This window comes from Pelophylax lessonae (genome assembly GCF_965119305.1).
Source record: "Pelophylax lessonae genome assembly, chromosome: 2".
NCBI lineage: Eukaryota > Metazoa > Chordata > Amphibia > Anura > Ranidae > Pelophylax > Pelophylax lessonae.
In genome coordinates, this window is record NC_138769.1 from 408,880,484 (window position 1) to 408,904,025 (window position 23,542).

At 42.1% G+C, this 23,542-nt stretch overlaps 1 protein-coding gene across 1 annotated transcript in view; it reads right to left on the reverse strand.

Moving 5' to 3' along the window:
- The window catches only part of ATP2A3 (ATPase sarcoplasmic/endoplasmic reticulum Ca2+ transporting 3), a 409,528-nt gene that overhangs the window by 299,664 nt on the left and 86,322 nt on the right, over positions 1 to 23,542 (reverse strand). Inside the window, exons 2-3 of the mRNA XM_082244776.1 lie at positions 13,218 to 13,235; positions 11,175 to 11,257 (exon numbers count right to left, since the gene is read on the reverse strand). Coding sequence (XP_082100902.1) covers positions 11,175 to 11,257; positions 13,218 to 13,235 — 101 coding nt within the window. The remainder of the gene's footprint in view (positions 1 to 11,174; positions 11,258 to 13,217; positions 13,236 to 23,542) is intronic.

The window sequence follows — 23,542 nt, forward strand, 5'->3', positions numbered from 1 at the left end:
GCATCTGTCCCCCCACGCCTCCAACACTAAGACCCGAGCAAATGAACACTGCTTATCACTCGAGTCTCACAGCTCCCCAAGCAGAGAGCTGTTGTCAGTCAGCAGCTCTCTGCTCTGCCCCTCCATGCTCACTGGAGTGCTGGACTTCAGAGGGGGCAGGAGCAACCGGCTCAGGGCAGACTTCAGACCGATCTCTGCTGAAAGCGGGTCGCAGGAGCGCAAAGCGAACTGCACTCCTGTGATGCACAGGAGATGTACAGCCAAACAAGCTTTAGCTGTACTTCTCCTTTAAGGAATTATAAACCCTCAGTTTTTTTTTTATAAAACACTTTCAACACCTAATTAAAAGATGTAAATTGCAAATGCTGGGATAATAATGTTACTGTTTACTGGGGATTGGGAATCGCACCACATTCATTTGAATGGCTCAAATCACACAGCATCCACAATGAAAAGGTGCGGGCAGGCAAGCATTGGGTTTTGCGAGCTCCAGCAGATCACATGAACACAGTGCAATTGCAATGCAGTGCAGGAAATGCACAGGAATCTTTGCCTTTCCCACATCACATCAGTGTGAAGCAGGGCTTAAGGAGTGGTTAAATTGTTACATACATACTAGTTGAGGTTGAATAAAGAGAACAGTCCATCCAGTTCCACCTGTGCAGGTGTGTGTGTGTCAGTGACGTGATAATTTCCCATAACCCATAATGTTGTGATCTATGAGATGCACGTCCAAGAGTCTTTTAAAAGTAGCCATGCTCCCCGCAGTTACCACCAATTGTGGAAAAGAGTTCCACATTCTCACCGCCCTTACAATGAAAAACCCCTTACGCAGCTTAAGGTGAAACCAGTCTTTTTCCTATGCTGGGATAACCATTGAGGTATTTGTAAATCGCTTTCATGTCCCCTCTCAGGCATCTCTACTCCAGGGAGAATAAATTAGGCGCTTGTAATCGCTCCTCATAATTAAGGCCCTCCAATCCCTTAATTAGTTTCCCCCTCTTAGTCCTGTGATGTGCTGCTAACCATACAGTCATGGTCAGTATACCCCTCCATTTCGTGTGAAAAAAAAAAAAAAAAAAAAAAAGAGAAGAAAGTATTTAGTACAGTTGCCTTCTCTGTGTCCTCTGTAACCATCCTCCCATCATCGTTAATTATGTGTGCAACGTCGCTTTTTTGCTAATATTGTTTAAGAATTTCTTAGGGTTTTTTGTATAAGGAGGTCAGAGACAAACATCTTTGAATTGACATATTATTGAAAGGTAAGCCTTTCAAATACAGATGATTCATCAAAAGGAAAATAAAAAGGTGGCCATAGAAGACTCATAGGATTCCTATATCCACACCAGTGAGGCGGATAGAAGAATCCTCCTCAAGACATTAGGGTTGAATTACTAAAACTAGAGTGCCAAATCTGGTGCAGCTCTGCACTAAAACCAATCAACTTCCAGGTTTTTTTTGTCAAAGCTTAAATGAACAAGCGAAGTTAGAAGCCAAACCTTGCACAGCTGCACCAGATTTTGTACTCCAGATTTTAGTAAATCATTTCCTTCCTTTTCTGACAGTGGGACTCCTCTATCAAGACTTAATATGTGGCCGCTGATCGAGGAAAGTGTTACATTTCAGTTCGACAGAAGTCGATCTAGTGATCATCTTCTGTTGAAAGGGAAGCCATATGTGGTTTGAAATTCAGCTGGTCCCTGCTGAATCCGCTGAATTTTAATCCATCTAGGGCCAGCTTTAGGCTATGACTACATGGTCTGTCCAAAGCTATTCTCTTTTGTGGGGATAGCTTAGGCAAGTCAATTTGCGCAAGATAATCATTCAGTTCCACTAAAGAATAGTGGGCAGGAGTTTGGTATACAACCTTGTAAAAAGACAAATGCTTCCACAATGGCCTCAGTCTGTTTGCCATGAAGAGTTGTGAAATCTGGATATAGTAAAAGTCATGCTTTTTAATCCTAGAAAGGTATACTAATGATCCTAATCTTATTTTCAAACTCTGTTACAGAAAATGTGTGTGTTTGTTGGAACAGTGTTAAAGGGGTAGTAAACATTAAAATAGGACTTACATGTAGTTTCCTGTAAATGCTTGTGGAGATGTGCGGTTTAGGAGATTTTGCCCTCTTCTCCATGTAGGAGTCATTCTCATAAGGGCGGAAATAGGACTGAGAACGGCATCGAAAAGTTTCTCTAAAGATAGCGTCAGCTTGAGCAGTATCGTAAGAAATAAAACATCAGCTGCAATAAAAGGACACTCCAATGGTGTTGTCACATGTCTGGTTAGATTGGACTGTGGATTTCAGTGCTTCACAGGATTGGGCACTGCTGAGTTTACTACCGCTTTAAGTCAAATGGCCATGCACTGACCCTTCTAATCCATGATGTTTTGGGGAAAGGAGAGAGTGCAGTGAGATTTTGAAGCCCAAATCTAGGTTCAGCATAAGAATTTATTGTGTTTGGGGCTCCTTTGTGGTTAGCAAGGCCAGATGAATCTCAAAGTGTAGCCTAACTATTAATTGGTTTTAAATGTGGTCTTCATTAGGAATGAGATTCACTTTCGCGGTGATGCGGGTTTGCAGCGAATTTCTCCCCTCTGCAGTTTGCTGCACTGGCAACCTAAATGACCAGGTTTGGCCTGTTTGCCCCTGCTAACCCTTGGTTGCAGCTTTAGTATGTCCTACATTTAGTGGTGGTATTATACGCAACTAAACAACAACGATCTGCAGACAGAAAGCTGCACTGGTTGCTAGGACTGGTTGCCAAACACACAGTCATTGGTTGTTAAAAGAAAAAAAAAACTGCAGAGCGGTGCGTGTGTTATATTATACTTTTTATTTTTTGAATGCACAACTAGGGGAACTCATTAACAAGGTAAGGGATGGACCTTGTGGACCCTTGGATTTTAAAGTGGGCATTCAGATTCCAAGTCTGCCCCATCCCACAGACTAGCAACTAGCAGGCCAGGGTTGTGGCGATAAGCCCCTTATCCACAACATGCTGAGAGCATGTGGCCTGGTATGTGTCATGGAGGGCTGGGACACACTTGCTGCATGCCCAGACAAGAGTCTGATATGAATGTAGGAGAACCCATGCCATTGGCTTTGTTTTTTTTATGAGAGGGTCCCCCTTAAATCTATATATTTTGCAGGCTCTAGTCATTGACCATATATGGCCACGACCTTATGCGAGCAATGTTGTCATTAAAGATCTAGCCACTTTTTGTAAATTAGAGGAATTGTGCAATTTTAAGGTTTCACTTGAAACCTTTTAAAAAGATGCAATCCCTGAAACTATTTTCAGGTATTCCCTGTCAGTGCTCAGCTCCCCATGCCCTTTGTTTGACAATCGCTTGCCTATCCACCTTGAAAATTATCAGAATTGATTTACAAGACTGGCCTTCCATTGACTTCAATAGGCTTTGCATTAGAGTTTGCAAATGGAAAATCTTACAATGAGTTCCCTGAAAGGCACATGAATTGAAACCAAGGATATCCACTCATCACTAATCTCCACCTTCAGGCGGGGTCAATGTGTTACAGTAAAAATTCTTCCAAGCCCAAAGGAATATTTCATACCTGCATTTCAAATGCAGTTACATGAAGGGGTCCTTTATGTTGCAGTAATGAATGCTACAGAACTCAACTGTGGGTGGGGCTGCAAGCAAGCTGAATTCACGACTCCTGGTTCCAGAACAGCATGTGAGGTGGAAGCGCTTTATATTTGTACAATGAAGTGCAGGTGTGCTTGATTTATAATTCCCAGTAGGAATACTCAAGGTTTTCCACAGGTTCTGTGGTTTCGAATCACAAATGAAAAAAAATGTACTACAGATTTACTGGCTGGCCCCTGAAGTGATCCTAATGTGTGTGTATGTGTAATGTATATGGCTATGGAAGGGACATTTTACAGGAAACCTGTTCTGAATTTAATCTTAAATAGGCGATTGATTCAGGAGTATCAAGTCCAAAGAGTCAAGTAGCTAGAAATTTAAGGAGGAACACTACATATTTCTCTGTGTACAGGTTAAAAACTCTACACAACTCTTGACCTATCAAGTTGCTATTGTGGTCTCCTTCTCAGTTTCGGAAAATTACATTATATCCTATCCCTAGGACAACAGGAAGTAAGAACATTTACTGAAAGGGGACCCATAGAGCAACAAAGAAAGATGAAAGGGGTTCTCCAATCCACAAGTGTTTTTATGCTGGGTTCGCCTCACTTCCTGTCTTGACATAACAGAATATGAATGGTAGAAAACACCCCTTCCCCAAATTCAAAGTACCACAGTTAGCACGCACTGCAAAAGAGTAGTCAATGCTCTTTTAGGGCGAAAACTAAACTGAGTGATCAATATATTACTTTGGTCTGTTTTTCAGCCAACATTTTCCTCATCATAGCATGTGTTGTAACTTAAAAAATAAAATAAAATAAATACTAATAATTACATTTAACTTAATTTCTCAAACTTGGTAAACTAATAAGAGATTGCGGTTAACCTCACCATTTCTCTCACTGTTCCATAGCTGGCTAAAACAGCTAGTCATCTGAAATGTATGTTTGGCACCAACACAAAACTAACATGTAATTTGTGAATTACATAAAATTTCAGTTCAAGACTTCTTGAGCTCTACTTAAGGCTGTAAGAAAAACTAAAACTAAAAAACAAAAAAAAACAATTACACTCTGGTTGGATTAGACAAATACATTCGATCTAGCCTCAGTTTATGTTTGCACAAAATATTTTATGAAAGTAAGTAGCTTTGCCTTAAAAGAATTTTAAATATTAATTTAAAAAAACATAACACGCAATAATAAACATGCCATATTAAACTGCTCTGTGCAATAGCAGATTATACTATATATTATATCAATGGAGCAGCCCTGATCCTCCCCTTCTCCGATCCACCCCGCCGGCGCTTGCTACCAAGCCGGCTCTGTGTTCATACAACACACAGAAAGCGGCTTCGCCCTGCCCCCGGCTCATTCCTCACTGTGTCTCGCTGTGTCTGAGCCAATGAGAAGGGAGAGAGCCAAGAGTCTCTGCTCTCATGCACATCACTGAAACGTAATCAGGCTCTGGTAAGTTTATAAGGGTGCAGGACAAAGGTGGTTTTTTTTTTTTACCTTAATGCAAAGAATGCATCAAGGTAAAAAAACCTTCAGACTTTAGAACCACTTTAACAACTGTATCTCTAGCATAACATGGACCAAATACCTTATTTAAATAAAATGGGATTGTGTCCAGGGACTGCACACCAATCCAAGGGTTACCAACACAGAGTGTAAAAGCTTATATATTAAAGCTCAAGCCAGCTGCATAGGTGATCCTGATCTTCCAAGTGTAAGTTCACCCTACAGAGTGGAGAAGGGTTAAGCCTTTGTAGTGCTTTTACAACCTATTGGGTTGCTTGCCCTCCACTTCCTGTTACAGCGACCAAATTGCCATTGGTACAAAAGTGGCAAACAGAGGCACAATATAAACAAATTAGCTCTTCCTCAACTCAACCAGCCTCAGGCTGAACAAAGTTGTAACCCCTTTTTCCACAGCACTGAATGCATTTAGACTGAAATATGCTACTATATGAGACTAAAGACAAAAGAGACTTGTAATGAGCGGAACAAAAAAAAAAAAAAAGCAGTAGAGATGGGATGAGAGTAATAGGGAGTCTAGCGATGTATGTGCACTTCCCTAAGATAGGTAGCTGCAAGGAGTTTTATTTCTACAGCTTTTTTCCAACATATTTTTTTTCTTTTTGGGTGGACATTTGCTCCTATGCTGAAGTTGGACAATGAAAAAGAAAATCTGATTGCGATGGGAAAAAATCTTTCAGACATTGTGATAAATGAGGTTGACTGAATTCTAACTGGCATACAGTATCTCACAAAAGTAAGTACACTCATCACATTTTTGTAAATATTTTATTATATCTTTTCATGTGACAACACTGAAGAAATGACACTTTGCTACAACATAAAGTAGTGAGTGTACAGCTTGTATAACAGTGTAAATTTGCTGTCCCCTCAAAAACTCAGCACACAAGCATTAAGGTCTTAACCGCTGGCAACAACAAATGAAAATGTCCAAATTGGGCTCAATTAGCCAATTGACTCGTTAGTGTTACAAGGTCTCAGGTGTGAATGGGTAGCAGGTGTGTTAAATTTGGTGTTCTCCCTCTCACTTTCATACTGGTCACTGAAAGTACAACATGGCACCTCATGGCAAAGAACTCTGAGGATCTGAAAAAAAAGAATTGTTGCTCTACATAAAGATGGCCTAGGCTATAAGAAGATTGCCAAGACCCTGAAACTGAGCTGCAGCACAGTGGCCAAGACCATACCGCAGTTTAACAGGACAGGTTCCACTCAGAATAGGCTTTGTCATGATTGACCAAAGAAGTAGAGTGCACGTGCTCAGCGTCATATCCAGAGGTTGTCTTTGGGAAATAGATGTACGAGTGCTGCCAGCATTGCTGCAGAGGTCAAAGGGGTGGGGGAGGGGGGGGGGGGTCAGCCTGTCAGTGCTCAGACCATAGGCCGAACACTGCATCAAACTGTTCTGCATGGTTGTCGTCCCAGAAGGAAGCCTCTTCTAAAGATGATGCACAAGAAAGCCCGCAAACCATTTGCTGAAGACAAGCAAGGTCATGGATTATTGGAACCATGTCCTGTGCTCTGATGAGACCATGATAAACGTATTTGGTTCAGATGGTGTCAAGTGTGTGGCAGCAACCAGGCGAGGAGTACAAAAACAAGTGTGTCTTGCCTACAGTAAAGCATGGTGGTGGGAGTGTCATGGTCTGGGGCTGCATGAGTGCTGCCGGCACAGGGGAGCTGAGGGTAAAGGTGATGCATCTGCCAAGCAGGTTTTCCAGATTCAAACCCCTATTGAGCACCGATGGGGCATCCTCAAATGGAAGGTGGAGGAGTGCAAGATCTCTAACATCCACCAGCTCTGTGATGTCGTCATGGAGGAGTGGAAGAGGACCCCACTAGAGCTTCACAGGTTGCTACTTAACTCCATGCCCAAGAGGGTTAAGGCAGTGCTGGAAAATAATGGTGGCCACACCAAAATATTGACACTTTGGGCCCAATTTGGACCATCCCACTTAGGGGTGTACTCACTTTTGTTGCCAGTGGTTTAGACATTAATGGCTGTGTGTTGAGTTATTTTGAGGAGACAGCAAATTTACACTGTTATAGTAGCTGTACACTCACTACGCTATGTTGTAGCAAAGTGTAATTTCTTCAGTGTTGTCACATGAAAAGATATAAGAAAATATTTACAAAAATGTGAGGGATGGACTCACTTGTGAGATACTGTACACGCTACAACTACCACTACAGGTATATCAGCATACTGGATGTTGTGAGGGCTTCCCAAATAGATTCCTTAGGTTGGTTTCATATTTACACCTATATTGTGGAAGAGAAATATACATTCATAAACAGCAATAAAGAGTAAAATAGTGTATATAAGTGCCACTTTAGTTTGCATATTTAGGAAAATTGACCAGACAGTTTTGTATCTTTAGGCATTTTGTATTTGTCATAAAGGTTGTTCTGATTCAAGACTGAAGCTCCTTAAACACAAAGAAAAATGGAAAGCACTGAATACATAAAACAGACAATAGCTGTACATTTTAGTTTTTTTCTCCAGCGTTGTAACCCTGATCATCCTCCTGGATGCTACATCAATCTGCATAGTTCTGACTCACGTGCTGTTGACAGCAGGAAAAAAAAAAATCTCACTCCCACACACATGCATACACACACTGCAGAACTCTTAAGGCTTACTATACCCCCTACTTATTGTGCTTATCGTGTTTGGGAGTCACTCCATATCTATAGCATGAAAGGTAAGCTATAAACCTGCAATTTTACATTACGGTTGGCTCCTTTATTTTAATGTGCATTTTTGCAACATTAAATTTTCTGATTGCAGTGGGCCTGTTTGAAAGATCATAAGTTGGCCCCTTCAAGACACTGTGCTATGCTACTGATGAATGCATACACCTAGGTGCTTAAGTGTCAAGCATGCATGTGGCCAGAGGCAGCAAACCTGGTTGCAAACCGTGTCCAGGATTGGTCAAAAGAGCTGATCGCATGTACATACTACTGTGAGCGGCTACATGTAATCAGTGCTAGCCATTGATTTGCGCCCAATAAACACCTGTACCCCGCATCCTTCAAACTTCCACACTGCACAGTATAATATGGTTTTATAAATGCTTTGTATTATTATTTGGAATTGGTTGAAGGGACTGGTTAGTAAAAGCTTGACCTGTGCATCCACTGGCACTAGCCTGGGCAACCATGTACGTATGTATTACGTGCTTACTTGATTAGCATGAACCCACTCCTTAAGGTGTGTGCAGTGGCATACAGTATGTAGGTCTAATCTGAGTTGCAGCTGCATAGGACAGGTGCAACTGCTGAAAGGATGGTGTCATGGTGAGGGGCGCTTTCTGAAATAAATCCCCAGTGTATGCACAGTGGGCCCTCTCCTACTTGGGCTCAGTGTGCACTGCACACATTAGGTCGAGTAAGTCAACTGAAAAACCACACTACTGGATGAATTATTGTGACTTGAACAAGCCAGCCTTTTTACTTAATCCAGTGGTGTAATATCCCAACTTTATCCCACCACTGATTCCATTAGAACAATGCCAAACTATCACTGCTGGGTTCTCAAGTTAATATAGTTGCATAATGGAAAGCCCATCAGAAAGTGCAGGACACCTTTGCCACACTTCCAGGGAAAAAGAGAAAAAATGTGCAATCCTATTGCACTTTTCTACATAAAATGTAGCAACCATTTACTTTCCCCAATAATTCAAACAAGAAAACCGGTGGACTAGGCAGTGATTAAGTATTATTGCTGTTCTGAAAGACAAAAGTTATGTAAAAAAAAAAAAAAAAAAAAATTTTCATGCTGAAGAGGTGCGCAGGCCATTTCTACCATTCAATCCTTGCCCAGCAGCGACTGAGGTGCATTCAGGAAGACCTTGGCCTACCCAAAAACAACTTAATTCAGGCTACTTCAACACGATGGAACTCAACACTTCACATGCTGCAAAGAAAAAAGCAAGCTCTTATCTATATTCAGGTGAATATGGAGGATATTCTTGTCCTACTGCTGATCAGAGGGACATGTAGCCAATGACATTGAGACCCTCCTCACCATGGAGAAAGTGACACTAGAGGCGAGTCATCTGTGTCATCTGTCATCCCATGTGTGAGAGTGCTGAGGAGGGCCATGAGGGACAGCCTCACCAAACATTTTGAGAAGCATGAAGAGAATAAAAATGTTGTGCTGGCATGTCTTTTGGATCCTCAATACAAAAATCATGCTGTCCCTTCTGATAATGTATTGGCCAAGGCAAAACAATGGCTGACAGAAGATATTTAACAGGAGGTGCAGGAGGTTCCTGCTGAAATGTCAAGCCAGGAAAAGCATGTTTCTGAAAGAGCAGGATACTGCAAAACAGACAAAATGCAGCGGACAGAAAAGAATCTTCATCTTGGTTGACTTGGTGCCATGTTCAATGTTTTATTGGGGCCTCATGCAGAGGATTCTTCTGAACTGCAATAATTAGCCTGGATAATGAACATCTCCATTTGAAGAAACCAGTAATTGACAGAAGTGGTGATCCTCTTCAGTGGTGGAAAGAAAATGAGACACGCTACAAAAGACTTGTCTCTCATGCTAGAAGATACCTCTCTGCTCCTCCTTCCTCTATACCAAGTGAGCGTGTTTTTAGTGAAATGACAGCAATATATGAAAAATAGAAGCCGTTTAACAGGTGAACATGCTGAAATGTTATGCTTTGTGCACTAGACTATTGTTCTACTTAATTGGGAGTATTGAAGTGTAGTGTCCACTGTCAAGCTTTTGCACTGCAGTAGTGATTTAAATTTAATCAGGGCACTGTAGCAGTTTATGCCATTTTTCTATGTTTTGGGAAGTCTTTAATAAGTTTTTATTTTTCAAGCACTTTATGCTTCACAGTTGTCTACTTCCAGGCCTCGTGTGTTCACAGCCACACCATGGTATAGACAGAGACATCCATTCTGCTGCACATGTTCTGCAAGTGCACAAAAAACAATGTTTCTTCTCTTTACTCTTCTTCTCTATTTGCCCTGTTCAGTGTTCACACCACACAATGTGCATGAGAACTGACTGAATTGCGCATGAAAACTGATGTGAAACAGGTCTCTGCAAGTGAGATCTGTGTGGTTTCCCCATGAGTTTCCATGCAGGCAGGTATGGTGTGAAGAATGAGTCCTTAAAGAGGAAGTAAACCCTCCTCTGCAAGTTGTACCTATAGGTAAGCCTATGATAAGGCTTACCTATAGGTACTGTAAATATCTCCTAAACGTGTAACGTTTAGGAGATATTTACCTTAAATGTAGCCAGTGACATCACTGGCGCATGCGCTCTGAAGAAACGGCCGCTGGTGCCGTTCCTTCAGAGCCCCGTGCCCGTCGGCTCCCGCGCGCGGTAGTGACGTCACCGCGGCTCCGGCCAATCAGATGCGATGCATACTAGCTCATTATGGGTTTCTCTTTCAGGTTGAAAAAAAAAAATTTGGGTTTACAACCTCTTTAATGTTAAAAAGTTTAACAAACATTAACCTGTTCAACACAAATCTGGTTACAATTTTTCAAAACTTTAAATGTACAGAATATCAGCACCTAATGTTGGCTATCGGCCTGAAGGATGACTGAAAAAAAAAAAAAAAAAAAAAATCGGTATCGGCCGTATCGAAAAATTGATATTGGTCAATCCCTAATGCAAGGCAACTCTAATGCTGCTGTGTGTACACCTTTCTAGGCTTCCCTGTTTTAACAGTTGTGAGTGCCAGCCAGGAAGCAGTAAAAATGGGGCCAAGCCACCTCTTTTCAAGGCTTGCGTGAATGAGGCCTTAGAACTGTGCTTTATTGTATCAAATGTAAATGCGTACACAGTAACATTTTGGATGAACTGGCAGTCAGAAATCTCACATTTTTATATTAAATGTATTTTGAGTATGACAAAAAACAAAAAATGTTGTTGAGTGATGTGATATCAGAGGACATCACGGTGAGTAGGTAGTAAAACAATGACTGCTGCATATAAAGTATTTCAACATGCTAACACAAAAGGAAAAAGCTCAAAAAACATTACTTACAAAAGATACACATGCAGCTAGGAGTAGAATCCGTACTAACAGGTCTTCAAACTGTTCCACTACTAGTTCCCATAAAGATTTACCTGAAGCATAAAATATGTAGGGTATTAATAGGTCAGTTCTAGCTTAATGTTTGCCCCCCAAAATAGCATTTCCAAGCATTTAGCTAGCAATACAAAATGATAAAGTTCAGCAGTGTTTGAGTATATCATTTTAAAATAACCGCTATTAAATCACGTACTAACAATATCTAAATCCATGACATGTTCAAGCTGAACTACCCACATCCATCAAGCTTGCAACCTAACCTTTGTGTTTGGATAAAGAATGGCATTAAATCAAGCTCTTCCCTAAAGATCTTTAGATACAAAAGTGCTAGGTTATACATTTTTATAGGTTATCGGTTTTCTATAGTGAACATGTGGGTTTTATTTTTTTACTTTGAGAAACATTATTCAGAAACGGTTTGACAATTTTTAGATGCAGGTTTTCACACACTGCTGAACCTCTGCCAATCTTTACTTCTGAAACACTCCAAGCTGCTCTTTTGGTATGTTACTGACCCATTTCCAAATAACCCAATTAGTTGCAAAATGTTCTTCTAGCTCTTGTCCACCTTTGTGCTGAGAGAGAGCGCGCGAGAACGAGAGAGAGCACGAGAGAGAACGAGAACGAGAGAGAACGAAAGAACGAGAGAGAACGAAAGAACGAAAGAACGAGAGAGAGAAAGAACGAGAGAGAGAAAGAGCGAGAGAGAGAAAGAGCGAGAGAGAGCGAGAGAGCGAGAGAGAGCGAGAGAGAAAGAACGAGAGAGCGAGCGAGAGAGAGAGAGAGAAAGAACGAGAGAGCGAGCGAGCGAGAGAGAGAGAGAAAGAACGAGAGAGCGAGCGAGAGAGAGAGAGAGAAAGAACGAGAGAGCGAGCGAGAGAGAGAGAGAAAGAACGAGAGAGCGAGCGAGAGAGAGAGAGAGAGAAAGAACGAGAGAGCGAGCGAGAGAGAGAGAGAGAAAGAACGAGAGAGCGAGCGAGAGAGAGAGAGAGAAAGAACGAGAGAGCGCGAGAGAGAGAGAGAAAGAACGAGAGAGCGAGAGAGAGAGAGAGAGAGAGAGAGAAAGAACGAGGGAGCGAGAGAGAGAGAGAGAGAGAGAGAAAGAACGAGAGAGCGAGAGAGAGAGAGAGAAAGAGCGAGAGAGAGAGAGAGAGAGAGAGAGAGAAAGAACGAGAGAGCGAGAGAGAGAGAGAGAGAGAGAGAAAGAACGAGAGAGCGAGAGAGAGAGAGAGAGAGAGAGAGAAAGAACGAGAGAGCAAGAGAGAGAAAGAACGAGAGAGCGAGAGAGCAAGAGAGAGAAAGAACGAGAGAGCGAGAGAGCGAGAGAGAAAGAACGAGAGAGCGAGAGAGCGAGAGAGAAAGAACGAGAGAGCGAGAGAGCGAGAGAGAAAGAACGAGAGAGCGAGAGAGAGAGAAAGAACGAGAGTGCGAGAGAGAGAGAAAGAACGAGAGAGCGAGAGAGAGAGAAAGAACGAGAGTGCGAGAGAGAAAGCGCGAGAGAGAAAGCGCGAGAGAGAAAGCGCGAGAGAGAAAGCGCGAGAGAGAAAGCGCGAGAGAGAAAGCGAGAGCGAGAGAGATCTCTCTATATGAAAATTAATCAGCCCTAATGTACAGACACCCTATCTCATTTCTTGACGCCCTAAAATGCCAGGAATACCCCAAATTACAACTTTTTGGAAAGTAGACAGTCCAAGGTATTTAGTGAAAGGCATGGCAAGTTTATTTGAATTAGTAATTTTTTGTCACAATTATTTGGAAAACTATTATTTTTTTTTTTTTTTTTTTGGTGACAGATCGTGCTGCCCGGCTGTCATTGTACTATAGGCCGGGCAGGAGGATGTAAAAAGTAGCACAGTGCTTAATAGCAAAAAATTCCCTGGTCATGAAGGGAGTAAACCTTCTGGAAGTCAAGTGATAAAGGCAACTGCCAATGTCTATGAAATGAATACCTCAACATTATACTATATAAAATTATAAAAAGGATGCAGATCTTACCTTCTTCAGCTGGTAACTCTGTTTGTCACCCAATTCAGTAAGAAGACATGAAAAAGAAGGCAAAGAAAATTGTAAGAATTAAGCAAATAAGTTAATTGCAAACTATTAGAACTTGATGTTACAATTCACTACCCACTGTAATAACCTAAATTTATTTGCACCATAAATTATTACATACGATAACCTATAACTGCATTCATTCTGGAAAATATCACAGATCACCCTGTAACTAGGTCATTAAACTTTTAGGGGAAAAAAAAAATACTGTTTTTGCCATTATACTGTATATAGTGTACAAGTTGTGAAACTACTGAAAATAGTCAAAAGCTTGTGGATACTGAACCACCATACCTCCTGAGTTGGTTGAGCATCCCATTCCAAAATTATTGGCATCAATATGAAATGCTTTTTTCTATATTTTAACTATTTGCAGCTAGAATATATCCTCCGCTTATTTGGGAGGTCGTTCCACAAGATTTTGGCATTTTTTCTGTGTAAACAGGTGCTCACTCCACTAAAAGCATTTGTGAGATGGGGTACTGATGCTGGAGAAGATGTGGCTCAAACCTGCATTCAATTCTATCTCAAAGGGTGTTCAATAGGTCACAGCTCTGTGCAGGCCACTCAATTCCTTCCACCCCAAACTAATCAAACTATTTTTCTTTAGGTCCTGGCTTTTTGCACAGGGACCTAGTTATTCTAACAGAAGACGGTAGAGCTGCACAATTCTGGATAAAATGAGAACAGTTTTTTTGCTTCGAATAAAGATCACAATTCTCGGCGTAACCTCATCTTTCACATTATACAAAAAAATTGGGCTAACTTGACTGTTTCGTTTTTCTTTTTCTTTTTAATTCATTAAAGTGTATTTTTTTTCCACAAAAAAAAAAAAAAATTGCGTTTGAAACACTGCTGCTGTACAAATACAGTGACATAAAATATTGCAATGACCGCCATTCTATTCTCTGGGGTTTCTGCTAATATAAGTAATTTTCTAGCAAAAAAAAAAAAAATGGGATTGTTGACTTACCTTAAAATCCATTTCTCGATGTTCATTGACGGACACCGCTTCAGATCTTCATATCCGTTGGGTAATACTGCCACCTACAGGAGTAGGACACTAGGCAGAAAAAAAAGTCTGGCTATGCCCATAGGCAGTCTCAGGACAAGACTGAAGAGAATGTCCCATTTGGTCAGAATCTCCCTTTGCAGGGACCTCGTATGGAACTGGTAGGCTACCGAAAGGTAGACACCATCAGGCCCAGCACCTGCATGCAAGTCCGGAGGGATAACCATCTGCTGGACAGCAGGAGACTAATTGTAGCCTGCAATTTCTGGAGTTTGTCCAGCGGAAGGGGCACTCTGGCTAAGGCAGAGTTCAGAGTCAGGCCCAGATAGTCCAGCTTTATGGACAGAACTAGGGCAGACTTCTGAAAATTCTGAATCCAACCGAACTCTCGCAGAGTTCCTAATGTGATTTCCAGATTTTCCACCAAAGCAGGATGAGACTCCGCTTGTAGAAGCAGATTGTCCAAGTAGCCCAGTACCCTGATCCCCTGTTGGCGTAGCAAAGCTAGCCCCGAAGCTAACACTTTTGTGAAGACCCAAGAAGCAGAGGCGAGACCAAAGAGTTACCACCACAAACGGATAATGCTCCTCTCCAACAACAAAGAGGAAGTGCTGGTGACTGGCATATTGAAATGTGAAGGCAAGTATCTGATGTTGATCAAGGTGAAAAAAAAACCCTGACGCAGGGATGCCACCACCATGCGAATGGGCTCCATTCTGAACTTCTGCAGCCACACAAAGCAGTTCAGCGCCTTGAGGTCCAGGAATGGACGCCCTTTGCCTTCCTTCCTGGGAACTATAAACAAGTTTGGGTAAAAACCCTGAAAATGTTCCAAAGTCGGAATGGGGACAATCACTGCTTGATGTAACACGTTTTGTACCACGCCAAATAGACCCTGTAAGCGGTCCGGGGACAGGCGCAAGTTGGAAGGAAAGAACCTTAGCGGGGGACAGGAGCGAAACTCGATCTTGCAGCCAAATCAAATGACTTGTGGACCCACCTGTCTTGCACCAGGGAAGTCCACAGGTCCAGAAACCCGCGAAAACGTCCCTCCACCCCTGATACGGTTGAGGGTGCAACTTCATGCTGAAGGAGCCTTGTCCACGGGTCTGGAGAAGCTTACTCTTGGCTTGCCAGACCAGGTTCATTTGGATCCTCCAGAGGAGGCCTTGAAAGTCTTTGAGCCCTTGTCAATCAACCCTGAGGGACTAAAAAACCTCTTATGAGCCAAAAAGGGAGGCCCACATCAACTACATTCCTTGCCCTTCGTAGCCTGCCGAAGAAAGGTACTCTTCCCCCCCCCCCCCCCCGTGCAACCTTTTATGTCGTCATCCATAGTAGCTCCAAACAGGCGATCTCCTTGAAAAGGAAGATCAGTCAAGGCCTTTTTAAAAGTCTGGTCCGCAGACCAGCATTTGAGCCAAAAGACACGCCGAAGGACCACTGCTAAAACAGAGAGCCGAGCCACTAGGAGAGCCACATCCAAAGAGGCATCAAAGATAAACTGCAGCCCCTGGACCAGCTGGTCTGCCAGCTCAGCAAAGGCGGGGGGGAACTGTTCTCCCTCCAGGTCACAGCGTAAAAGCTTAGCTCACTTGGTCAGAGTTTGCGACACCAGGGCAATGGTGAATACCAGCCTCAGTGCCGAACCAGCCAGAGTGTACATATTGCAGGCCACAGCCTCCACCTTCCAGTCAGCCAGATCAGATCCTTAAAGGCCGGGGACTCTAACCAGAATCTTGGTTGCCTTGTTCAATCTGAAAACCAGAGGGTCCACCACCGGTGGAACAGTCCATTTCTTAAGAAGGGACTCCTCATAAGAGTAACGCCTAGTAAAGCACTTAGGGATCCCACGGGGGAGGCTTTGGTTGTCCCCATTCTTTAGCGACAATTCTGTTAAAATAGGCAGGGAAAGGAAACCCCTTTGCCGCTCTGGTTGGCTTGTGAGTGCAAAAGGGAACCGGCACCTCCGTCGCAGCTGCATCACCATCTTCAAGATCTCACGCACAGATACAAATCAGTGCTTCCACCAGCGCCATTTCGTGCGCGGCTGCAGATGTGGAGGAATCATCCTCACCATCAGAGGATTCTGGGCACGTGGTTGCAGACCCAGAAGGGTAACCCACATCTGCAGCAGCCGAATAAGATTCAGGATCTGATGAGGAAGGGCAAGGCAGGGGGTGCTTTTTGCTAGCCTGTCGCCCAAAGACCACCTTCACCCAGTTAAATAAAAAAAAATGACCCCAGAACCGCCGTCAGTGCATCGATGGATGTTTGGGACCCGAAGGGCCCCGCAGCCTCAGAGAGGGGATCCGGTGGGGAGATGTAGTCCAAAGACTCCATGAGTCACCAGGGGGACCCCACAAAAAGTGTAACGAACTGCAAGAGACAACACCCACCGTGCTGGCAGCACCACCCATTCGCCAGGCACAAGCACCAAGCAATCCTCTGCAGAGAACCCCACCAGACTCACCACCCAGAAGAAACAGGCACCTGCAGTCACCAGGATAACCTGCACGCCACATTTTGCAATCAGGAAGTGAAAGGATCCAGGAGTTCGCACCAGGTGATGAGGGGCTCCCACCGCCGAAACCGATGCCGCCATTTTCAAAGGCAAACCACCACAAAATGGCTGCCAGACTACATAAACATGGCTGCCATGTATAGAAACACAGGCTACAAAAAAATGGTGGCACCAAGAGGTTTACAGGGACCCAGGAGACCTCAAGGACAGATCCAGGCAGAACAGGGGGGTCCTGGCAGGAGCCCCCACCAGGCACAACCCTCCTCCCCTCACACAGTCGATCGTCTGGGGGCACCCCCCCCCCCGGCCCACATCACCAGCATAGCGCCTTACCCCCAACATAGGAGGTGGACCAGACCACCCAAACAGCCCCAACATGTGGAGGGGGAGGGGAGTAGGATAGGGGACAGAAGAACCAAATGATACTTTGTAAAACCTGTTTAGAGTTATCTCCCTGCACTGCGAAATGTTCGGAGGCTCTTTTTACATTTTATTTTTTACAGTGAGCAGAGAACGGCTCTGCACTGTATGAATTGTGGAAATGCTGGTTTAAGATCGTGAGGGGGGTTGAATTGAGATTGCGATTTTGTAACGATTATTCGTGCAGCTCTAGAAGATGGCTCTCTTTAAATTGTTGCCAAGAGACAGATTGGATGTACACAATACTCTAATATCTTTGTACTTTAAAGCTTTAGTGCCGTTTAATGCCGTTTTCTATTTTTTTTTTTTAAACATATTATACTTGCCTCCTCTGTGCAGTTGGTTTTATACAGGGCAACCTGGATCCTACTTTTCTCGTGTCCCTCATTGCTGCTCTTGGCCCCTCCCCCCCAAATTGAGTGCCCCCACAGCAAGCAGCTTGCTATGGGGGCACCCGAGCCAAGCTGCAGCTCCATGTGTTCATTCAGACACGGAGCTGCTGTTTGGCCCCGCCCCTCTCTCCTGATTGGAGCCAATCAGGAGGAAAAGTCCCAGACGGCCGAGGGACTTGTTGACAACGCTGGACAGAGAAGGACCTCAGGTAAGTATTAGGGGGTGCTGGGGAGGCTACTACACCCAGAAGGTTTTTTAATGAAATGCAAAGAATGCATTAAGATAAAAAACCTTTTGACTTTACAACTCCTTTAACTGGAATCGCCTAAACTAAATTTAGGGTGTCCACATATTTTTGGCCCTATAGTGTACAACAGTAGGTTTCTATGAATAACATAAAAATCAAGTGCTCATCTCCCAGACTATGGTATGCATGGATCAAATGGCGTACCAAAGAATACTTATGTGCTGTACTTATAGGCAAGATTTTAATAGTCTTAAAGTGGATGTAAACCCTTATCTACCCACTGAAGTGGCTAGCCTCAGGTGATACACAGACGAAAAAAGCCCTCCCACATAAGTTGTACCCATTTATCTGCTTTCTCTTTTCTCTACAGCCTTATAATGCACACAGATCGAGGATATTTCTTAGCCCCAGCATGGCAAAGAAAGTGGAGTGTAATTTGAGATCTTAGTGGAGGAAAAGGACACACCCTTCTCTACACAGTCTTATAAGAAATAAAATGCACAGCTGAGGCTCTCACACTTCTATGTGCCAAGGGGAGGGGGGGGGGGAGATAACCTGTAAGGATTGACTTATGCAGATAGAGGGAAGAGGAAAATCTCACTTGGTGCTCTAGACGGAGGCTAGCACAGACTATGGAGGGATATTGTCTGTTCATTTTTCATTACAGGTGGTTTACAAGCAATTTAAAACACAATATCCCCCCACTCTTTATTAGTACATTAACAAATTAACAATTCAACATCAGAAACTTTGAAGTAATTGCCTATAAAGAACAAAAAAAAAGGTTAAGGCAATGTGCCTATTTTAAAAGTACCCAAACATTAAGTCAAACTATTATTTGAGCAAAAGAATTCTGACTGCATCATGCAGAAATCCAATTCTGCGTATATGAAACCATTGTGACATATGACCGAACTGTAGATAAGAGGAGATGGAAAACCTCTGTGCATTGACCTCAACAATGACTAACTCATCAACATCAACTTTGCTGTTAACTGCTGCCAAAAGTACTAACTTGAAGTGGATGTATACGTATGCATGCAATGTAATTTGTTGGGGATTTTTTTTGTTTTTGGGTTTTGCTGAAGTTTAAAAGGAACCTTTCACACGGGGCGGATCCGTTTGGACAGACTCCATTAGCTCAGCAGGGATCGCTCACTGTACAGAGACGGACCTGTCGGTCTCGCTCTCCTCTATGGGGAGATCAGATAAAAATGAACAGCCTGTCCATTTTCTTTCGATCTGACCTGCTGGAGGGATGGCGAATGTATAGCCATCCGTCTGTTTTCAGCGGATTTTGACGGATCTGATGCCAGCCAGGTGTCAGCAGACATATGTCCGTTGACATCTGCCTCCCTCTATAGGAGAATGGGTGGTCCAATCAGTTCCACGTGAAAAATGGACAGGCGGACCTGATCCTGTCCGATCGTGTGAAAGGGGCCTTAAATCAATTTGCAGAGATTTATCACTTGCATAAAAAAAATGTATGTTAATAAGTGTCAAAACTATTTGTATACTGTACTGTATATTAAAATTATTTTTAAACCTGAAAACAAAAATATATATAGTTTGTGCATTAGTTTTTTTTACCATCTCAACACTAAACAGGGGTACTTCCCAGTTGTCAGCTTTTAGGGCTAGTTCACACTGCCCTACACGCTAAACCGCACTAGTTCAGTGTGCTGACCGTGCTCTGTTGTAGGTCCAGTAAGCTGGCGGTAGAGGATGATGTGGTGAGTTATTCAGCGTATCACGCAGCTTTTTTTTTTTTTAAATCAAACTTTATTTGAAGTGCGCAAAAAAGTGAAACTCCATTCAAGGGCACTGCACAGCAATGGCATGCGATTTTGTACAGTGCGTGGTTAAAAAATGATAGATTTTATCACAGATAACTGCAGCGAAGCTCCAGGCTGCATTGCAGTATCACTAGGGCACACAGAAAACCACTTTTCTGTGCGTCCTAGTGGTGACCGATGTTTTTAAACGCTGGTCACAGCACTAGGGTGAATTGGCCCTTACTAATTAATATTAAACCCTTGACCCAAAAGAAAACCGGTTACTGTAATTGCTTAAAAGTGCAGTTTATCAATCTGGGGTGAGGGTAGTTTTAGATGCACTAGCGGATTTAGAGAGATTTAACCAAATATATATATATATATATATATATATATATATATATATATATATATATATATATAACACACACTGAACATCATTTTTTTTTTTTTTTTTTTTTTTTTTTTTTTTTTTAGCAGTTAAGGCAACAGTTCATTCCTTTTGGGATAAAGGTTTCACATCGACAAAAGCAGACCAGTGCAAGCACCCCTTTCAGTGGTAAATGGTTTATCAACCTCAAGTCTGAACCAACTGACACTTTTCAACAGACAGATTTGGCCTGTTAAAGAAATTTGAAAAACAAACTGGTCACCAGATAATAAAGAAAACAAGAAAAACGAATATGAACACCACATCTAAAATTTGGTAAGCTGAAACATATACATTTAGTTATTGAATACTGCTTTAAGAATACATATTCAAATTGAATACATTTTTTAACCAAGAGTTTAGTGTCACTTTAACATGCACTTTAAGTAGAATTATAGGCAAATGTATTTTTTCATTTTTGGATAGAACAAGGGAGGATCATAACACCTGTCAGATTTTTTTTTTTTCCTCTGTGTTCCATTGCAGAGATTTTGCCCCACTTCCTGTCCTATAGCCAAGCCCAACAGCAAGCGAGAGGAAATTCCTGTAAATGAAAGGAATTCCCACTATTACTTTTTTGAAGACAACCCAAAATTTGAGATTTTCTTTTACTTTCACTTCAATAATAATCGTAAACAGGACAAATAGAGAAGGCAAATCCTTCTAAAGGGGGCACAGACGGCAATAAAAATTGACAGGTGTTACGGTCTCTCCCCAAGCTATCCAAAATGAAAAAAAAATAAAAATAAAAAAAAAAGTTTTGCCTTTAGTTATAATAATTTTACTAAAGGTTCCTGTAGTGCAGCCTAAACAAGTATCAAATCAAGTTTTGTGATTCACAAGTCTCAAAGTAACCAAAAAAATGTTGATAAAAAAAAAAAAAAAGTAATTCTATTTAATTGTCAAGAATTGAATTCTGTTGCAAGCATAGATCTTAGAACCATATATAGGACAGGATTGTTGTAGAGTCTTCTGTGTCATGTTCTACTTTAAATCAAGGGGAAAATCTATATACAAATCAAATAGTTTTCTTTAAGCCTCATTGTCTGCCGGCACTGTACAACCTATGGAGCCAGGCTTTACCGGTATATCCTGATTACATCTGCAAGATCTCTTGCAGAATGACTACATTCTTCTGTTCAGTGCACTCATATGGAAATGATAAATTATACTTTTAAACCTGACACTCTTTCCTCAAAATTGTTAGTTCTATGCTAAAAATAACCACTATTTACTGTATTTTAGTTCAACAATGAGACTGATTGTCAGAAACATGGAAGAAAGCCATGCAGAAAAACAACTAAAGCCATAAAAAAGTGTAAAACTCCTGGGGCAAAAAAAAAAAATTGTACTACTTTTGTGGCATTTTTTTTTTTTTTTGCAATACCTGTGCCACAAACAAAAGTAATAACTGAAAAACAGATGTACTATGGTGACAGTTCATAGCTGCCACAGTTCAAAGTACAATCCATTATTGTTTCAGGCACATAAAATTGCACAACGCCACTGAAACCTGATATCAACGTTCACCTGGGCATCACTATACTGAATTACCTGTCATCTCAGAGCCTCCAACAGTAAGATATCCCAGAGTAGTTTATGTTTCTGTCCATCTAACTTGACCACAATAAACATGGCACTTTCTTGCTACTGGATACCAGAATTATTTGTTTGTTCCCATTTGTAAAACCACAAGAGAAATGTACAGTTTTTAACTAGAGTCTATGAGAGATGTAGGCAACTAACGCAATTCAAATTGCCAAAAACCAAACGTTAAAGCCTAGTACACACTATCCGTTTTTGTTCTGTTCAAACCAGCGAGCTAAACGACAAAAAAAAAAAAAAAAAAGAAAAACTGAAGAGCTCAGGGAGGAGCCGCTGTACTAATTATCTGATGTTAGTACAGTGATTTCCCCCGCTGAGCTATCGTGTTTTGACAGGGGGACACAGTACCATAGTCTTAATGATATAGATATACTGCGCTGGACTTAAGTATAAAAAGCAGCTGAGGAGCCAATGACGCACAGTGCTCTTGCAGTCCGGGACACCACAGCCATCTTGACAGTTAGATAGAATTACAATATGCTGGGAGCAGGACGCTGTTTATCCTTTACCTACCTGTAAGTACTTTTAATTAATAAAGCGGATTAGATAGACTATACTATGAGGAATCTCTCATTTATTCCCACATATCTGCTTGAGAAGTTGAGGAGAGGCTTATTCTGGAGGCAAGTTGTTGGGATCAGATACTGCCGATACTTAAGGAACCATCTGTTGATCTGCATGCATAGACCTTTGTAACGGGGGGTCTATGCTTTTTGGTAAGAGGCTGCGAAATCGGGTGTAGGTGGTGGTTTCCGTAACACATGATTTAAAGAACTTCTTCTCTTCCTGGATGAGGAGTTTGAAGAGACTACATAGCGCAGTACTTTTATTAGTACCATAGCCTTATTCAGTATCACCAGACTAATGTGATTTGGGAGGGTTGGGGGAATCTTTTGCTGTGGCATGTATACAATCTCGTCCACTGTCTTTGCAGCTTTTGGGGGGGGGGGAGAGCAGTTTGAGGGGGTAAAATGTGGCTCAACCATGTGTTTATATTGCCCCCCCCAACCGCAAGTGTAAACAAGGTCTTCGGGTCTTGTAGAAGTGTTTGACCTGGCCATCCATCAGTGGATGGTAGTCAGATATGCACAGCTGTCTAAACTGAAAACAGCTTGCATACATCTGTCATAACCATGACAAGAACGAAGTGCCCAGGTTGGTAAGAATCTCTTTGGAAAAACCCTTGTTAATCCTTCAAAAATATTGTTTGCTGATAACTTCATGGGCTCTGCCTGTGAATGTCAACCCCTTGAGATTCATTGTTTTTTGCAGTAATTTGCCATAAAATGTGATCTGATCCTTATCCAAGTCCCAACAATAGACAAACGCAATGTGCTTTAAACTGATAACATACAAACCATTCTAAGTTATTGTGTCTTTGCTGAACACATCCATTAAACATTCACAGTACAGGAGGAAAAAGTATGTAAACCCATAGACTAATTAATTTAATGAACACCAGCTGAGTCAGTAGTTTGAAAATCTGGTGACCAATGGCTACTTTGACTGATAAGACACTCAAACATTTTAAGATTGCGGTTTATAAGAAGCATCAGCTGATAAGAACCATGCCTTGCAAAAAAGAGCTCTCTGAAAACATATATGATCAAGAGGGGTTGATATGCATTAAGCTGGAAAGGGATACAAAGCAATCTCAAAGTGTTTAGGCTTACATCAGTTGACAGTTAAGACAAATGGTCTATAAATGAACACAGCTGAAAATGAACACAGCTGAATCACTTGCCGACCACCCTAACAGCAGTTTTACTGCTACAGGGAGGCAGCTGTGTCGGGTAGCGGGCATGAATGCGTGCCGCCTGTGGCTCGCTGCCACCAATTATGAACAGCGGGAGCCGATCGGC